This window comes from Culex pipiens, chromosome 2, assembly GCF_016801865.2.
Source record: "Culex pipiens pallens isolate TS chromosome 2, TS_CPP_V2, whole genome shotgun sequence".
NCBI lineage: Eukaryota > Metazoa > Arthropoda > Insecta > Diptera > Culicidae > Culex > Culex pipiens.
The window spans coordinates 211964580-211984464 of NC_068938.1; the positions used below are offsets into that span (position 1 = coordinate 211964580).

At 36.4% G+C, this 19885-nt stretch overlaps 1 protein-coding gene across 3 annotated transcripts in view; it reads left to right on the forward strand.

Annotated features, from left to right (window-relative positions):
• LOC120425245 (liprin-beta-2) overlaps positions 1–19885 on the forward strand; it is a 205440-nt gene that overhangs the window by 137519 nt on the left and 48036 nt on the right. Inside the window, exons 1-2 of one of the 3 annotated variants that reach the window (XM_039589681.2) lie at positions 208–421; positions 11231–11836. The exons of the other annotated variants lie outside the window; for them this stretch is intronic. Coding sequence (XP_039445615.1) covers positions 11329–11836 — 508 coding nt within the window. The 5' untranslated portion in view covers positions 208–421; positions 11231–11328. Of the gene's footprint in view, positions 1–207; positions 422–11230; positions 11837–19885 lie in introns of those variants that run through there. 3 annotated transcript variants of the gene reach the window in all.

Below are 19885 nucleotides of genomic sequence, written 5' to 3' on the forward strand. Positions count from 1 at the left end.
CTTAGAAAATGTTGATTATGATAACTTAAAAAAAATATATTTAAATTCTAAATGCATTTCTTCAAGAACTGGACATCCCCACCCCAAAACTCTCTTAGACTTTCAAACCGTTCTCACCATCGGCTCACCGCTCTCGCGCACGCGACTTTGAAATCCGAGCCTGACTGACTGACTCTGCGTCTGCAAAACGGGGGGCGTCAGTAGTAAACCTACCGCCGAAAAACGAGCTATAGCGCTTAGCTTAGAGCGCGCGCCTGTCCAACTTCTTCTACTATCGCGCGCAAGAATAACACGTTTTTACTAAACAAACTTAACCTACGGACGCTGCGTTGCGCGCGTTTTTTTTTTACTAATTGGTCGGTCATCATCTGCGAAAATACAGTCGTGATATTTGAGTTGTGGGGACGGCTTATCTTGAGTGGTAAAGCTATTAAAAAAGTGTTTTGTTGACGCATTACGGTGGTTTTCTCTGTCATAAATTTCAGTTCAGTGCTAAATTCACGCGGAAAATTTAATTGCCAACGACTTGTTAGTCATGCTTTTATCGACAAATCTGCGGCGAATAAATTGGAGAAAAGGCTCTCCCTTCACGTATCGGAAAAACGAACAAAAAAAAAACGGGGGCCAATATGAAATTGGCGATGAAAATGCCTGATTGGGGTGGCGGCGAAAAATTGCAGTGAAATGACGGGGAAAAAGCCGCCGCCCTCTATTGTTCGCGATCGCGAAACAGGAAAATTATTTCCACCTTTAAATCGATCTGGTTGAACATGTGAAAAAGAAGTGGTGTTTTGGAAGGTGGAATCGACTATTCTCCACACTTTAATCTATGGGGTCTCTTGCAGTGAAAAGCCAGGAAAAAGGCAAACGGTCCGCCTAGTCGTTTTCGTCGTCAGACAGGGGACAATAATTCAATTAAATTTTCCTCTTTTGGGATTGGCAACGGTTTTAGGAAGAGCACGGAAATCAAAAAATTGTCAAATTTATTTTGGAGTTGAATTCTTGAAATTTGATACTTAAAATTAAAATCATCAAAATTTTACAATTTTTTTCAAAATTTTAATTTTTCCGTGATTAATTCCACGTTCTCAAAGCCGTTTGCCAGAGCAAAGTGTCGATTTTAATTAAACAAAACGGTATTTAGATTGATAGTCGAAGCCAGTTTGCTGCTGTCAACGCTGAAATCGACGCCGCAGAACGCGGAGTTCAACCAGTTCTGAAACGCGGGAAAAAAGGTTGTGAAAAATTGCCGGAACACAAATCAAAAGAATTGGATCGCGGAAAAAGTTCATCATCATTGGTTTCTGGATGGTGGTGGTAGTGGGTTTTAATTAAAGTCGTGACTTTGTTGGGCATCGGGAAGGGAGGCAAGAGTGAGGTTTGGATTAACTTTGATACTGTTGAAGCTGGAAAGTTCCGGAAAAATCTGTTGTGCACTATGGTTGTGGTGATTTGTGAGCTTGCTGACTGGCTGGAGAAAATCTGTTGGAATTAGGAGAAATCAGAAGGAGTAACCCCTGTGATTCCTGTGATCAAAGAACTAAAAAAAAGTGATTGCAGAAATTGCAACTTAGCAACTTTTTTTAATTTGAAAAATGGAAAAAACAACATAATAATTCGACACTGACCTACAATATGTTTACCAAATAATGAGATTATTTGGAATAACATGATATTCTTTAAAAAAACTTTTTTTTCAAATATTCCTTTTAATACTTTCATTCCAAATGAACTTCCAAAACTCGTTTATGATTATAAGAAAAAAAAATGACTCATTTCAAAGTTTCTTAGTGATCTTGAGGGAAATCAACTTCATCTTTCTGTCACGAATTCCATCAATTTGGAGACTTCACCCCCCATATTTGTACCTCGCCGCACTTGGCACATCTGAACCAACGTCGTAAAGCCCATTTGCATCATTATGGCCACCGCCTAGTCATAACGCTCCCTTAACATGTATAATTCCGTTTGAACGCCGCTGATGATCTTCGTAATTTGGGATCGTTTTCAGATCGTAACTTTATTCAGCTTGGACGCGCGCGCACTAGCCGTAATTAAAGATTCATGCATTCGAAATTAATGGATCGCTCTTTCAGTTGGGAGACTGAACGAAAAATAACGAAAAAATACGGTTACCCAAGAAGTCCAAGTCCCCTGGCCGGAAGCCGGGCCCCGTAAACAACTCGCCGGGAACGACGACGATGATGAATCTATTAGTGAAGAAGCTGGGAATTTGTAACGTAAACATTACGCGCTGCAGAAGCTAACCAGAGGTCGGTGGGGTAACATTTTGGAAGGGTCTATTCGTGGATTTTTATTTAAATTTGATTTTTTGAATTGAAAAAAATCAATATTCAAACATCTAAGTCAAGAAAACAATTTCAAATTTTTTTGTGAAGTGCCATTTTCAAAAGTGAACCCCCACTTTAGTTGTTTTTTTTTTTGCGCCCAGCTAAGTAAGCTGCATAATTTAATGTAGCAATTTCTTATTTCAACTTCTTTTTTTCGGGACAGCTCTAATACGAGCCACGAGCCACACTCTCTGTGAAGTTATCCGCAGAAGCGTAAAACAGTTTTATTATCTACTTCTGGCTGAGCACTGGACGCTGCAGGTACCCACTTCTTGTTGGAAGGGGCGTGGGAGGAGGTTTTCATAATTGTGTACATAACTTGAACGCGTCGTCATCTCAGACTCAGGTGAGGGTGATAAGATAGCGTGCCGCGAGGTATGAGTCAGGACTGCACGTGATTGGATTGAATTGGATTGCCGAGTTGAATCAAGCGATTTATAGAAGAGTTAACTGTCTCCAGACAAACTATCGTAAAATTCAAGCAAATAAATCGTTTCAAACCAAAGAAAAACATCTCGAAAATTCGGTCTGCTACAACCCCTCGTCGAAAACGAGGTATTGTTTTGTGGGCAATTAAACTTTGTCGTGTACTTATGCATTTATTCATGTTTTTTTATGAGCTATTCTTTTGGCGCGCTCACCCCCATGGTGAGGAGTTGAAAAGGGGACAAACCTAAAGTTGAACCTCTTGAATTGTTTGGGGCAAGTTCGGTGCACAAATCTCTGCCTGAATAGTTTTGTTACAGTTTTCAAGTTTTGATCGTGAGTTTCGTCACGATTGTTGGGAGGGGTGATTTACAAAACGGGAAATTAGAGAGAAAGATTAATAGCAATGGAGTTTTGATTTTGGTTTGAAGTTTTGACTTCCAGGTTGATAATAAAAACTAAGTGTTTTTTATTTAAAATAAAATATTTTGTCTTGTATGGTATAGGGTTTTCAATGTTTCGTGTTTGCAGATAATTTTTAAAAAAATGAAATTTTTTTAGTGGGAGTCATCAAAAAATAAAATGGTCAGATCATAAAAAAAATTGAAAGACATTGTTCTGCATTACCATGAAAAAAATCCTGACAACTTCAAAAACTGATCAACGTGCATTTTTCTATCAAAACAGTTCCAAGCAATCAACGTTGCCCCCCCCCCCCCTCCCTTCTTCAAAGTCGGTCTGAAAAATCAGCGTTTAGAATCATTTTTAGCATGTTTAGGTTTATTAAAAGAAATAAAGTTTTTGAAAATATTTGATGTGAGCAATTGTCCAACCTGGAAATGGATTTTACTTATATTTGGCTCAAACTTTGTGGGGGCCTTCCCTATGACCAAAGAAGTAATTTTGTGTCATTGGTTCACCCATAAAAGTCTCCATACAATTTTGGTAGCTGTAACTTTTCAAGGAATTTTCTTCGGAAAAGTCGTAGCAGTGAGGACTATTCAGACAAAAATTGGTACACGGAAAAAAAGTGATTTTTCATTAACTTTTTTTCATATATATTCATATATATTTTGAAAACGGTGCCAATTAAAAAAAATAACAAAAAAAAAATGGTCAAAATTGGCCGATTTCGTAGAGAATTGCTTATGCAAAAAGTTTTGTTTTCGCTAAAATTTTTGTTTTTATCAAATCTTACATTTTTTAAAAACTAAAGATTGCAAAAAATCCGAAACAAGTGTCAAATGAATGTTAAAATACTTCTTTCATTGAAATGTTGCAACTATGGCTTGTAATTATTTTTTTTTTTGCCCCCTCCCCCCTCGACTTCGGCCAGAGTCGAGGGACAAAAACATTGAAAAATGTTTGCATTAGCCTTATTAAATATTCAAATAAGTAGTGAGACTCTTTGCAAACTTTTTGGTATTACAAATGGTTTAAAAAATAGTACTTGAAATAATATTTTATTAAATTTGGGTTTATTACATAATAATTCAAATAAGCATTTCCCTAAGACTTCGACCAACGATTAGTTTTTTATATTTTTTGATTTGGATGGAACTTTTGTGTGTACTTTTTCGTGCACAATACGTAATTTTGCATCATTATTTCGCCCATATAAGCTTCCATTCAATTATTGCCACCGTCCTTACAAAAAAGCTATAAAATATTCAGAAATCTGTATCTTGAGAACGGATTTTCTGATCTGAAGTTTAAAAAAGAATAGTCACTAACAAAATTAACCTTTTTTCATGCAAAACATTGAATTGCGCAAAATAACAATTTTTCTATAACTTCATTTTTGGATGTGTTTTAGATGCCATCTTTGTGATTCATTCAGCAGTTCTGCCAATTTTCCATTTTTTAAACTATGAAAAAAAATATGTTTTACTCTATTTTTTGATGTAATAGCAAACTTGCAAGCAAAAATTCTGTAATAAATTTTGATACGAACGGTTTTTAAGTTATAGTAAACTTAATTTTTTACCTGTAAAAGTCATGACCTATCTTGACCATTAATGACATAATATTTTTCGAAAAGATCATATGAGTAATTTTTATAGAGGGCCACTATTTTTAATGAAAATTTGTATGGATTTGTATGGATATTAATATTTAAATAGCCTTTTGTATGGACTGTTGCAAGAAATGTATGAAGAATTGTATGGACGAACTAACGATGCAAAAAGACTTCTTTGTTCATAGAAAAAAAGGTAGAAGTATCCAAAATTATTAAAATTAAATTCTAAATAAGCTTCAATAAATACATCAATTCAATTTTTGAAAAACACTTAAAAAAGACAAAAAAATCTTCTGAAAATAATTCAAGAGAATAAATTTTCTCAGCAAACAAGTCTGCCTTGTTTCGTTTGCACCACAAAAAGTGCTACTCAACCGCGGTTGAGATGTTAATGAAGCTGGGCGAAGATTTGTATTAACCAGTTGAGAAGCGAACATTTCAGCTCCTGTTGAGCAGAATCTGGACAAAAACACCACCATAAAAATTCTGAATCGAGCGGCAGAGTGGAATGTTGAATGGTATAAATTTTCGTGATGTCAATTCCAAGGTTTGTTTTTTTTTGCCCGGCTCGAGACAGATTTTTTGCACGTGCAAATTTATGCAAACATTTTACGAGCTGAATGTTTTTTCCCTTCGTTTTTGCTGAAATATGTTTTGCATTTTGCGACATTTTTTTTCTGGCTGGTCCGATTGTGCTTTGGCAGGAGAGGAAAAGAATTACAACAGGACAAGCTTGTATCAATTATCAAATTGGAATGCGAAAAAAATGTGTAGTGAAATATGTGCAACAAAGGGTTGATATTCGATGACATGCAGATCTGACTTTTTTTGCTGAAAGGGAATATGATTAATTCACTTAAAGTTTGACTATCGTTTATTCTTGTTTTTGAAAATTAGTTTATCAATGATTTTTAATTAAACACTTAATTTGTGCAAGAGAAATCATCACTTTGTAACAATAATTCGATAAAACTTTGAATCTTCAAGGATCCAACAACTATCAAATCGATTCCGCACACTTGCATTTTCCATGAATTTTCATTATCGCCACATATATATGGCGTCCTGAGCATTCCCGGAGGCAGTCGCAGAATAAATTGGGCATGAATTATGGAGGCGAAAATTGAAAAATATGTTTCATTTCAACTTTTTATTTCCCGTCCACCAATTCAAACTGATACACAGTACTGCCACAGAACGAGAGTGGATAGAGAGAAAAAAAGTTTTTCACTCACTTTTCCCGCGATCACCACCCACTTTGCAAGCGCGCTGGACTCTCTGTTGACTGCGGTCATCGTAAATCAGTTTCGGGAGGGTTTCCCCCCTCCTTTGTGGTTTTTTCCAACGAGGGAAAAGATAAATAGTACGGATTTTCCGACCTCTTTTTTGCTTCTCTCTCGCTTAAGTCGAAAACTTGCGAAGTTGAGCTGGTGGATTTCCACTCGAAGTAATTAAACAATTATGTGCTGCTAATTATCGCTGTTGATTTTAACTCCTTTTTGGTTGGAATTTTCCTCCAAAGTTTTCTGGTTTTGTTTCGGTTTGAAACTTTTTAACTTTTGATTCGTTACATTTGAGGAAAATTCAAGAAATGCACTTCAATTACCGAACATGAAGTGCATTTTTCCCCCCAGAACCTTCAATTTCCTGTCAAACTATTCGCTGCCGGTGGAATGACTTTTATGATTTTACAACACGGATTTGCTCTCTTCCAACCTTTGACAGGAGAAGGGAAAAACTCCCGGAATTTCACTTAGCACTTTCTGGAGCTCACCCCACCCCACCTCGAAAAATGGGAATAAAATACAAGAAAAGCTCGTCCACTCGGTCTAGCTTTTGATGCCTTTCCGTTGAAGCAGGATGGGGTGGGGTTATTTATGTGCTTTTCCACGTGAGTGTGTGTATGTTCTGCACGTGGTCTTGAAGCAGGGAAGAGAGAGAGAGAGAGCTTTGGAATGCTTCCGAAATGTGTCTGTTATGTTTCACATTAGATCTGGAGGGATTTCGTTTGCTCCCGGTTCCTGTTTTTTGGGGGGTTTACGTTTTATTTGAGGAAAAGATTGTCGGGGCGCTCGTTTTTTTGGGGACTTAAAGATGAGATGATGTATGCAATGCTGATTTTCGAGAGAGATTAGGAGTAAGTCTTTTGTTATTGTTCAGGAAATTAGTCGGTATTCAAGAGTTGAGCATCTACTTGACTGTTGAATTGACACAAATTCTTAAGGATATTTTTTTTTCTTGCAGACTTTAATGGTAGACAATATCTATTTTTTAATTTTAAATATTTTATATTCTCATATTCGTTAAACCTTGAGTAAAAATTTGAAAGGTGTTAAAATTGCCTTCACCAATTGTCTGTGGTTTTTTCGGAAGTTTGCAATTAAGTATCACGGTCAATGAAGTATAAATTACGACCTGATAAAATGTGTGCACTTTTTTCCAGCGCCACTCTTCAAGCATGGTTAAGGTTATGCGCAAGCCAAACAACCTGTATTTGCTTATGTACTCTTGCCATAAAGCACTTATCAGTGTGACATTAAACGTTCAGTAAAATGCACACGACAATTAAATTAATTGCTGCAGAACCACAATCAGGAGGTGGTTTCATGATCTTGTTTGAATACTACTTCATAAAGATTAATTTGAGATTTTACACTTCATGTTATGAAATAACGCCAAATCATCGCACGTGTAACATAACTCTGAATCACGATTGCAATTTTTTATTCCAACCTGACAAAGTTACTGCATGACTAATCTCTTCGTAAATTTCACACAAATTAGTCGAAAAAAGAGTAATTTTATTTGCTTTAAATGTCCACCGCGTGACTTCCTAAAAAAAATGCCAAACCTTATCGGTGGATCGTGTTGATCAACCGTCAACACTGTCGCTTGGATAAACAAAACCTGCAAACATTAAAAAGGCAAAAAAGCAGCCACAAAAAAAGATAGAAAATTTTTGAAGGTAAACAACATCTCGAAGCCGGTCCATCGCACAAACACACGAAGGGGGGTAAATTAATTGCAACCAATACCCTAGCCGGTGATAGTCCGCGTGTGAAAATGTTGGTTTTTTTTTGTGAATGGGTGTGTGCGAATGTGTGTTTATTAGACCATGGTTGATGGCGTCAGCGTGAACACCGCTGTGGAAGCGGATTTTTGTGGAGGATGAAAACTTGGTTTGGGAGAAGGGAGGAGGAGGACTGGTTTGACATTTTGTGTGTGGAAACAATATGTTCTATACTGCTAATGCGCTTTCGACAGCTCCGAAAGGGATGAAGTCCATTGAAATTTGAACTGTGAATAGTAAATTTCTTGAAAATGGAAAAAAATTGTAAATTTGAACATGTTTGTTGTATGATATCAAGTTAAATTTGTTGAATCCTATAGACTTTATTCAATTTCTGCTGATTTCGGCTGACTTAGATTTGACTGAGTTTATTATTAAGTTTTAAATTTTCTTTGAGTACATTAAGTTAATTTCAACGGACTTCTCCTACAAGGTACCTTGAACAAATTAATGTTTTTTTAAAGAATTTAAGCACATCGGCTTCCAATAACTGACTTTCAATTAGTGCTGCTTATTTTGACTAATCTACTGATTAGAATTAACTCGAACTGGAGCATGATAAATTTGGATAAATCATCACTTTGGGCACGAAATGTTTTTTTGTACAGAACTTTTTGATTGCTAATTGAATTTTACATACAAAAATAAAATCAATGAGATTTTCACCTTTTTAACGCTTTTAAAAACATATGATTATTTTGATAAATTAGACACTGTCAAATGAATTTTCTCTAAATTAATAATTTCATCTAAAACAAATCAAAACATTAGATTTTTCAAAATACGAAATTTTGCACATTAAAATTTTTTGTGTTAAAAGTCTAATTAAAAAAAATAGGTATTTAAAGGGTATTTTTTTTTAGAATGTGACCATTTTTCTGAGAAAGGAAATATCTGCAATTTTTGCAAGATTGGTGTCTTTTTGACCAGAAAATCCGTTCTCATGATGCAGATTTTTGAATATTTGAATATCTGTATGGACGAACAGCTGCCAAAATTGTATGGGATTTGTATGGACGTACTGATGATGAATAATATCTTCTTTGATCATAGAAAAGGTACACTTCTGAAACTTTGTAACCGTATTAACAAAAAAAAAAAAAAAAAACAAAACAAAAAAAAATCGTTGTCCGAAGTGTCAGAGAATCTCAAAGCTTATTGATTTTTTTGAAAATCTTCTCCAGTATACTTCTTTTGCAGCTTTCTTTCTCTTTTCTGACCAAGCAACCTCCGAGGAATTTCTTTTTCTAAATTTTTTCATACTTTTCAGCAAATTTTGTATTTTTAATTAAATATCAAATATGTTACAATTTATTGAATGGTTTTGTTTAATAATTCAGGAACCATTTCATCCTAAAAATTAGCATAATGGTTTAAAAATGTCCAACATTATTTGTTTTTCGAAAAGTTAAAAAAAACTCACATAACACAATTTAATCCACCACTCCAAATCTTTAGAAAAATCAAGAGGTTTTCTTTTTTATGCTTCAGTAGAACATTTTTGATATCGTAAAGCAATTTTGTAGATGGAGAAAAGGGCTAACATTATCAAAATTTTTAATATGTGATTTGTTTTTTTTTTATTTCACGAAAATCATTTTTTCGCCTAACCACCAAAGGTTTCTTGATTGATATAGAACTTTTTGAGATGTTTCAAACTGATGTAGAGTAATTTTCTATTTTAAGTTATGTTCTTGTCTGAAATTAGAAGATTTTTTCATTTTTTAATTTTCGATTATAGTAGGCATTTTTAGACATCCAAAATTGTCCTTGTGGAATTGTTTGCAAAATCAGCATGCATATTTCAGGTTAAAAACATTTTTTTTATTCAATATATTTCGTTTAGGATTTTCTTGTGAAAAAGGATCCAAGTAGTTTAAATTTCATTTAAAAAAAAACTTTAAAATAACTTAAAATTTGATTTTAAAAATATTGTACAAATCAAAGTGCTATAAATTTGATAACAAAATCATTATAAATTTTAAAAATATAAAGCAAATACGATTTAGTATTAAGTTTTTTTGCCTCTCTTTGAAATTTTCCAAAAATCAGGGGGCAAAAAAAACACCTATTGCTAAAAATTTATTTGTTTAAGGAAAAAACTTGTTTAATCGATTGTAAATTTTAAAGTTAAATTTAATTTTTCAAAGAACTGCTAAATATTGGGAAAGTTTGGACAATCCCATCAAAATAGAAAAAAAAACAAAAACTTTAAAATAGAACAAAAACTAAAAAAAGGTATAAAAAAGCGATTCTATTTTACAAAAAATACCTTATTTTTGAAAGGGTATAATAACTCGAAGGACTATTATTTTAAAAGTTGAAATATTCTTTCCAATTCGATAGCTTCAGAGTATGTTTCAGACATAGATTATTTTTGCAAGCTCGTTCATAGGAATTACATTTTTATTGCAACCTCATTCTCCCTCAAGAATAGCCAAATTCCCCCCCAAGAGGAATTCCTCACCGGTTGAGAAACACTGGCCTAAACAAAAGCTTATTTAATGCAAGAAAAATACAAAAAATACCACCAAAAGTAACTTGAAATAATTTAAGAATTTACCAAAAAAAAAAGTGCTTTAAGCTTGATTGCTTGATCAAAAACAAACCAAACCAAGAAAAGTTGAAAAATATCACCATTTTAACCAAATTAACTATGTGTTAAAAAATAATTTACATTACAAATAAAATCAAATTTATATTTTTAACTCACTGTTCTTGTCATGTTATTTTCTGCCAGATTTTTTTTCAATCCTAAAATTTTAGTATAAATGTCAGTAAAAACTACTTTATTGTTAAACTGTCATAAATCGATTCCCATCTAAATCATACCAATTCATCCCTGATTCCACCCAGTCAGCCAGCCAGCCAGCTCAGCTCAGCTAAATCAGCACGTCGTCGTATCGACAGCCGATCGCGGTCGGGTGTCCGTAACTTGCAGCCCAGCCAGTATTCCACACACCGCGACCATATATGAACCAGTAGGTGGCAGTAATTGGAGAGTTTCTAAGCTAACCTAACCTTAAAAATCGGCAATCCCTCGCGACTCAACTCTGCAAGATATGATTTCGTAAAAATTAGGAAGATCGCATTTCTCGCTACCGCTCCAAACCCGTCATTGAACTGTGTGCACGATCAGTTGTCTGAAGAAAAAAAACGCAGAGAGCAGTTTAATTAAAAAGTTGAAGCAGAATTGAATTGTGTGCGCGAGCGGGGAGGAGGGCATTTCAGATCTAATCAAGATCTGCGGCGCGCAGCGCATTTCCATCGAAAGAACGTCAAGTGGCACGACTTGAAGAAGTCGTAAAGCGCAGCCAGATAACGCAAATGGTTCAAACGTCGGTGGTTTTTTTTCTCACGCAGGCCGAAACCGAAAGTGAAGTAAATCATAAGCGATTAAAACGCGAAGCGATGTGAGAAGTGAATCGAGTGAAGGGAGAAATTAAAGTGTTTCAGGCGTGATGCGTGATCTGCCGAAAAGTACCACTCACGTGGTGAAGAAGGCCTCGGATATCTTTGTCGGAGGCAAGGCGCAAGTTCCGCCGGCTAAGCCGGCCACCAATCCGCGAGTGAGCCGACTGTCCGAGGGTATCAAAGCGTCCCCGGTGCGGCAGTTTATGGTCAGCGAGCTGTCTTCGAGCTCGGAGGAAGACGGCGGTCGAGGGTTCAGCGTGGACGACATTCTGAGTGACGTCCAGACGGGGGGAAGTTCCAGCTCGTCGACGAGTGAGGTTGAGCCGGAAGAAGAGGAGGAGGAAGAAGATGAAGATGACACTTCTGGAGCGGGGCAAATCGGCGGAGAACTGTCCATAGGGGAAGAAAGCAGCTCGCCGAGGGTTGTCAAGAGGAATGGTGGGAAGATGAGTACGAGTACGTCGTCGGCGACGACGGTGACGAGTTCGGTGAAACCAGATGGGGCTAATGGAGTGACGACCCGGTTGGATCAGCTGCGTGACGGTAAAACACAAGGTGGGTTGTTGTTGAGAAGGTCGGCGATTTGGTGAAAATCGCCGAGAAGTTGATGAAATGCCATGCTTCTCCATTGAGATTCTTAATTTCAATGGAGTTGCGTGGTGTTTCAAAACTATGGAGTACAAATTTCACAACTCGACAATTTTGAAGTTGATGTCAGTAAACGCTTCAGTTTTGTTAAAGTATGATAGATTTAGGCTCCCTGAGCACGCTCCAGTGGACAGAAATGAATTTTAATGAAATCCCTGCCAATAACTAAAATTATAAATTTAGGTACAACTGCTATGGAGTCAAATCTATTATACTTTGTCGAAACTGAAGCGTTTACTTACATCAACTTCAGAAATGTCGAGTGGTGTATTAAAAAAAAACAGAATCAGTTTGTTGTTGCTTGATTATTCAAATATATTTTGGTGAGCATTTTGTTTTCACGAACCACATTCAAGGCGTGTTTATCTCCTTATAATTAGCAATTGAACTAAACCATGTTATTGTATCTTAATCTCCAATCAAGGAGCATTAACTTTTAATTGAAAAATTGCTCCCCTCAAGTCTTGCCTGCAAGCAATCTTACCCACCTCTCGATTCATCTGTCGAATCGTTTAAAATTCCCCAACATCTCGCTTCGGACAGCAAGTGAAGGTGAAAACCGGCTTAAAAAAAAGCCCTTCAGAAAAACTCCAACCATCCCACCAGCCAATCAGTCAGTGTCGGAAAAACTTCAAAGCCAGACCCCCCCGAGTGGACTGAAAAATGCCCCCGTCAATATTAATCGATTTTGCACTTTCGCTAATACGTTTCAGCTGCTGCTGCTGACTAGCAAAGATGATGATGCTCTGGAGCTTAGAGCAAAGGGCACTCTCGCATTGAAGAACGTCTTGAACAGTGTCTAGCACAGCGCTGACTAGAAGTTAATCGTCTTTGCCCTGCTTGAGCTCGGGCTCTCGCGTTGGGGAAAATTATAATTGAAATCACGTGTCAGGGTGCGATCCGCGGGGTTCAACTAGTCAAAAGGGCTATTTTTAGCAGCTCCCTGAGGTTCGCTCCTTCCAAGTTGGGTGTGAATTGCGTGCGTGTGAAACCGTACTTGCGCGCGTTTGTTTAGGCAATTACAGTTGGTGCGCTGCTGCGTAAATAAAACCGAAAATGAAACTCTCTGTGTACGCAATATAAACAAACCAAACCCCCAGCCGAAACCTTCGAATTCAGTATCTTGGAGAACCCCCCGTTTTGTTCGGTACCTGAAATCTCTGCAATAAATTTCAACCAAGCTCTCGGGTTTGGTTCCTCGGGGAAACCACTCGCGGAAGCCAACACCTGGCACCAAAACGGAAATTTACGTTGGCTAGTACTTCGTCAATAAGTCGCCGCCGTGGTTCACCTACTCAACCGCCGACTGGTGCAATTCGAATTCGGCCTTCCAAAGTCACCCACGTACCTCGCATGCGTCGGAGAGCAATAAAACAAGCTTAATGGCAGCAGCGACTAAAGCAACTTGGAAAAAGTTTACCCTACAAATGGCAAGATAAACAGACTTTAGTTCTGTGGGGGAGGAACATTACACTCCAAGAAGTTGTAGGAATGGGTTTTCGGGAGACATTTGGGTAGGAGTTGAATGGTTTTTTGACAGATCAGAACTTTCAAATTACTTGTAGGAAAATAATTTGGACACTATAGTTAGACTGTAAAAATGATTTTTTTTCCATTTTGGAATAATTATTAGTAAACTCATATGTAATAGCAATAACTGTTCCAAAATCGATTATTACACACATATCTAAAAGGAACTCCAAAACTCTGTAACTGTAATGCACTTCTAAAGAACTTATTGTAACTTGATTATCCAGCAAATCAACCGAATTGAAATATGAAAATTTTTTTTTGCATTTTCAACTTAGGCCATTGCAAATATTTTTTAAAGTTAATGTCGCCCCCCAACTTTGGTCAGAGTCGAGGGACATAAACTTCAAAAAATATTTGCAACGGCCTTAATAATAACCTCAATTTCGAATTTCATTTGTGCTATTTACAATAAATTATTTACATATTTTTCCTAAAATTATGGTTCAAAAATTTCAAACAAAAGTAAAAAGCCAAAAACTGTTCCTTCCTGTTTCTTAAAAAAAAAGCAAAAATAAACGTTAAACATTCTACTCAAAACAGTTTATGGGAGCGTTCTTTTATAACGTAACGCAGTGGGTAGGGAGGGGGGGGGGATTTTTTTCAGATTAGTGACAAAAAATTGATTTAAAAAAAATATTAGTTTTACCGTAAACCGGAGTGACATTGATAGGATTTCAATTTATTTTTTGAATGTTTTCCAACTGGTATTGTTTTTCTCAAGATAATTTTTATTGAAACATGTACTGGGGTAGGCCACACAAAGTTCATGCACTATTCTTGAAAAAAAGTTTGAATTCCGGGGTGACTTTGATAGTCATAGTTTTTCTTGTTAAAATACCATCACTAAGGTTGCTGGTATAGTTTTTAAGAAGAAAAATCAATGTTTGTATTTAGTTAACTAAGTTTATAAGCTTTTTAACAAAATACATATAAATTTTAGGTACCATTGTAAAAAATCAGAATTTGCCTGAAATTCATTAAAAACTAGTTTTGTTTAAAAAATTATCGATGTTTATTGCATTTAAAACTTAATTTGAAGCACAAATCAAAAGTTTTCAAATATTAAATGAAATTTGTTCAACTGAAAATGCCTATCAATTTGGAGAATTTTTGAATCATGTTTCAAAAATACGTAATATTTATTTTTAACAAATTTAATTTCCCTTCTCCTTTAGTGGAAAATTGTCCATAAAATCCGAGAATGCATTCCGTTTCCCGATTCAAAATCATGTGCATTGAAAAAAACATGACACTTTGAGGAAATTATTCTTAATTACAGTTAACTAACTTTTTAAACTTTTCAAAATTTTATTAAAATTTCTTCTTAAGGTACTTTGAGTATTACTCTGTCACGGCCAGTATGATTCCATACCATTCCATACATATTTAATTTGTACTCTTCATTTTGCGGAAAAATCTCAAACCTATCAAAGTGACCCCGGTTTACGGTACATAAATATTTGAAAATCTGTATCTTTTGAAGGAATTTTCTGATCGATTTGGTTCTCCGACAAAGTTGTAGGTAACGTTTTTTGCCATTTATCAAAGTATGTTTGGGGGTTTTAAATTGTAAACTTTTCAAAAAATTCCAGAGCGGCAAAAACATGTGAGCGTGTTATCGTTTTTTTTTTTCAAAAATGTCGAAATAGACTTAAAAATTACTGTTCAAAATTCGATTGTCCAATCTGTTTTTTTAATGGAAAAAAATGTTTATTGGAAATTCATTTAAAGTAAAATGATTTAAAAAATCAGAAAAAAATATCCCTGTATTGATTTTTATTGGAGGAGTTCCTACCGTACCAGAAACTTTGCCGAAGACACTAAATCGATCCATATATACAGATTTTTGAATTGTTACATACCATTTTTGTATGGAAAGCTGCCAAATTTGTATGTGTTATGTTATGGACAAACTGTTGAAGCTGAATGCTTTTTTGTGCATACGGAAAGCATCCAAAAAGTTTCAGCCAGTTTGGAGAATATTAAAATTAAAATTAAAAAAATGTATAAAATCCTGAAATGAAATTGGCAAAACCTTTATTTTTTTTAAACTGCTTCTCGTCACTTTGATAATTTCTCTAATTCTCATTTCAAATGGGCATAACGTTGAATTTTTGGCCCTTCTTAAATTTATGTGGTGATTTTAAAATGTTCAAAAAGAAAATAGAAAGTTAGAAAATTTCAATTTTCTTTTATTTGCTGTATCTCAGAAACAAGAGGTCTTATCTTAAATGTTTCTTAAATACATGTAAAGGAAATTTTCTGATATTTGAAAAAAAATATTCTCAGAAAGGGTCACTCATGGGCACTATTTAAAAAAAAATCAGAAAACTGAATTTTTTGCTAGATCAAATTTGAAGTGGTAATATCTCGAAAACGGTGCACTTTCAAAAATTTCGTGAAGTACTTTTCGATTGCAAATTCAATTTTACATTTTAAACTTTTTGCGGGTTTATTTTCCTGAAATCATAAAAAAAAACAAAACTTGAAAAATTCTGGTGCTGGGAAATTGTTGATTTTTTGTAAAGAAAAAAAAATCAAAAACCTGATTTTTTGTGCAGGTTTCCTAGGGTGAGTATCAATGTTTATATAAGTTTAGTATCAAATAAATGTGATTTTGTAAAATTTAAATTTTAGGTTTCACTTGAATTAATGAATTTTTTTAATATTTCCGAAATTTTATATTGGAAATTTAGTTTCATAATTTTTTTATCGTTGCTACTTTCAAAACTTTAATTTTAAATACATGTATTTGTTCTTTAAAACTAATTGCTGACTCACAAAAATTAAAATTTATGAAAATATTTTAAAATGATACCAAAAAATAAGGAAGTGTGCTTTTATTTTAGATGGCAATGCATTTCCAATGTAGGTTTATTCTCAATGCTCAGCTTGGTTAAATTTTTAAGAGATCCTGTGAAACAAACTGTAATAGATATTTTGAAATAAATTTTATAACACATTTCGCCTTACATAATGGTACCATATGTTCACATTTAATGTTTATTTTTTTCCCCTCAACCACGATGAAAAACCAATCGATTACAGTCAATGTGTTAAGCAAAAACTCCGATGTCAAAAGCACCCGAACAAAGCATAAACACAAGAATCCATTAGTTTTGTGCTTGCTCGGTTGGTGGTGACGCCACACTGCACTACAATCCAGCTGACCTTAGGGTATGGTTTCCGATATGAAGCAAAAAGAAAGCTTTTGCTGTCAAGATCCGGCATCCTTTTTTGCTGCGTCAACTAATCACTTCCGTTATTTTTCTTTGGAGCGTCTTTTTTGTTTGTATCAAAAGTAGCTGATTTTTCAAGAAATTCTTTAAAAACTTTAATCTCTCACCGTTTCCCCTCAAAACAATTTCACTTTAAAACAAGAAAAGCAAACAATCCCGCAGCAGCAGCGTGTTGCATGAAATCTGATTAGCTCGGTCAATCCGGCGGGAGGCGGGGTCGCGCATTATCACACCAGACACCGTGTCACTTCCTTGTCAAGGGCAACACAGGAAGCAGCTTCCGGCTCTTAAGATGCCCCACCACCGCCTCACCAGCGCCACTTTGACGCGATATCGTGGCGGATCCTTACGGGACACGGAGGGAAATTGTAAGTTTGATTGATTTCACAATTTTTAGAAATTCAAAATCATTTTGACGTTTCGGTCGACTTTGCAGTCATCCTCAGGGATTCAATTTTAAATGTCAATTTTAACTTCAACTAAGTAGATTTCAGGAGCAATTTTACCTCATCATGACCCTCCGTGTCCTTCTGGAGAAGCTTTTGTTCAGCATCTTCGAAGACCATCGCGATACGGCCAACAGCAGAGTGTGACACAAGGCTGAAGAAGGACCTCTAAGAGGAGCTTTCCGGAAGTGGGGGCAGGAGGTGTTTGCTAATATCCTGTACACACACCAGGATTGTCCTGCTACCACATGTCCCTCCGATAAGCGGCATCGACTTCGGGGCCAGCAGCTTTCACCTCATTGTCGAACCGAACCGACGACCAGATGAGATGGGTCTAAATTAAACATTGTTGTGCACAGGTTGTTGCTGCCCGAGCCATCTTGTCCTGGGGGTTAAGGACACTGACAGGCGAACGGATTTACACTGCAAGAGGTCGGGGGGCCGGAGTCCTTTTTGGCAAGTTGGCACTTTTGCGCCTCAGCAGGAGGGCGAGGAGATAGTCGGGGTCGATAATTGAATTTTCATCATGTCAATTAGGTGTTCGATACACAATGAGATTCTTTTTTTTCGATTAAGGGGAGCACCCTGCTGAGTGGGGTAAGGATTTTCCTTTTTTTTTCTTGGGGATGAGGAGAAAGGATTTTGGTGTAACACATTCACACAACCATTTTTAGGGGAATCTGCTGGTGGTGCAAGAAATGAGCTGGGTAATTGAAATTTCTTGCATGATTGCTATTTGATTTGGGAGAACCGTTAGTTCTCTCATTCCAAATTATTTTCTGGGGTTTATTTCTCTAAATTTTTAATTGAATTTGAATTTTTTGTCGATTTTGACGCATCATGTTCGTTTTTTAAATAAAATAAAATTAATGTTTTTTTTTTTCATTGTTACAAAACTGTAATTCGATCACAAATTTGCATCAATGTTTTCTCTTCAAATGTCCGAATTTGTACATCTCAATCGATCCAATTCCGCTGGCAGTACTTTGCAGTACTCGCACAGAACAATCAGGGCAATTGTGTAAAGTGCTGTTACTCCGCGCAGTACCCGGAAAACAAAGTTCCAATTCAATTTCGAGTGGAGAGATGAAAGCAAAACCCAACCTAAAAATCGCGAATGCCGAGTAATTAGAGCCAATTTCCAAGTGTCTCTCCGCTTTAATGGCGCTCTTGTGCTGGTTGCGGCAATGAAATGCAGATTTATTCATGCAAGATACAGTAACTGGTAATGTAGGAGGGAGAAGGGGGGAGGGGCGGTCCATTCAACTGTCACACTGTTGCAATGACGTGATGCAAGGGCTTGGATCGATTGGGTTGGACACTGAGCCAACGCTGTGCATAGCTGGAGGGCGGAGAACTGGTTCGAGAAAGTTTTTGATGGATAAATTATAAATAGATTTATCGCTAAATGAAATTTACTGTGTATCCGTGAAAACGACAGGATGTCAAGTGAGGTTCATGAATATTTACTGGGTTGAAAAAGTTGTTGATTGTTTTGCACTTTCTAGCTGTTGGTATGTCAATTTTGAATAATTTAATATTTAAAAGACGGTTCAACTTTTGCCTTCCTCACTGAGGTAAGGCTATAATCCTGCTCTAGAAATGAACTTTTTATTAAAAGCTCAAAGACCCACCTTCATGTCAAAAAAAAACCATACCATCCACATTAACGACCCCCAGGTCTTTTGTGGTCTCTATTGCAAGTTTCTGCTCGAACCTAGGAGTCCGAAGGCTTGAATGGGGAGAGCACCCAAACCTCTTTCTACTCCAAGGAACCTTCCACCCCAGTGTTTGAACTGACGACCTTTGGATTGCGAGTCCAACCGCCGCCAGCGATTCCACCGGATTAGGCTTGGTTTGGTGTGTTGTTTGTACTTATGGCATGGCGACGACTCCTACACCTGGAATGACTTAACGGCCTAACAACCAAGGCCGGGACCGACATTTTACTTCCTCATCCGATGGAAGGTTGCAGCAGATGGGAATCGAACCCAGAATCATCCGCTTACAAAGCGGACAGCGTAACCATTCGGCCACGCACTGCCACCCACCTTCATGTATACATATCGAATCAGAATTGAAAACTGAACAAATGTCTGTGTGTGTGTATGTGTGTGTGTATGTATGTATGTGACCAAAATTCTCACTGAGTTTTCTCAGCACTGGCTGACCCGATTTTTACCAAACCAGTTGCATTCGACTTGGTTTAGGGTCCCATACATCGCTATTGAATTGTTAGAAGTTTCGATAACTAGTTCAAAAGTTATGTATAAAAATGTGTCATTTATATGCATGTAAACGATGTCCGGATCCATCATCCGACACATCGTTGGTTAGGTAATTGAAAGACCTTTCCAACGAGTCCACAACATCAAAGATCTGGCAACCCTGTCTCAAGTTATGACCACTTAAGTGATATATTTGTACTATTTGATGCCGGATCTCACTTAAATGTATGTAAACGATGTCCGGATCCATCATCCGACCCATCGTTGATAAGGTAACTAAAAGACCTTTCAAACCAGTCCACAACATCGAATATCTGGCAACCCTGTCTCGAGTTATGACTACTTAAGTGATATTTATGAAATTTTTGAAGCCGGATCTCACTTAAATGTATGTGAACGATGTCCGGATCCATCATCAAATCCATCGTTGGAACTTTTCAACGAGTCCAAAACATTGAAGAACTGGCAACCCTGTATCGAGTTATCACCACTTAAGTTATATATGTGTAC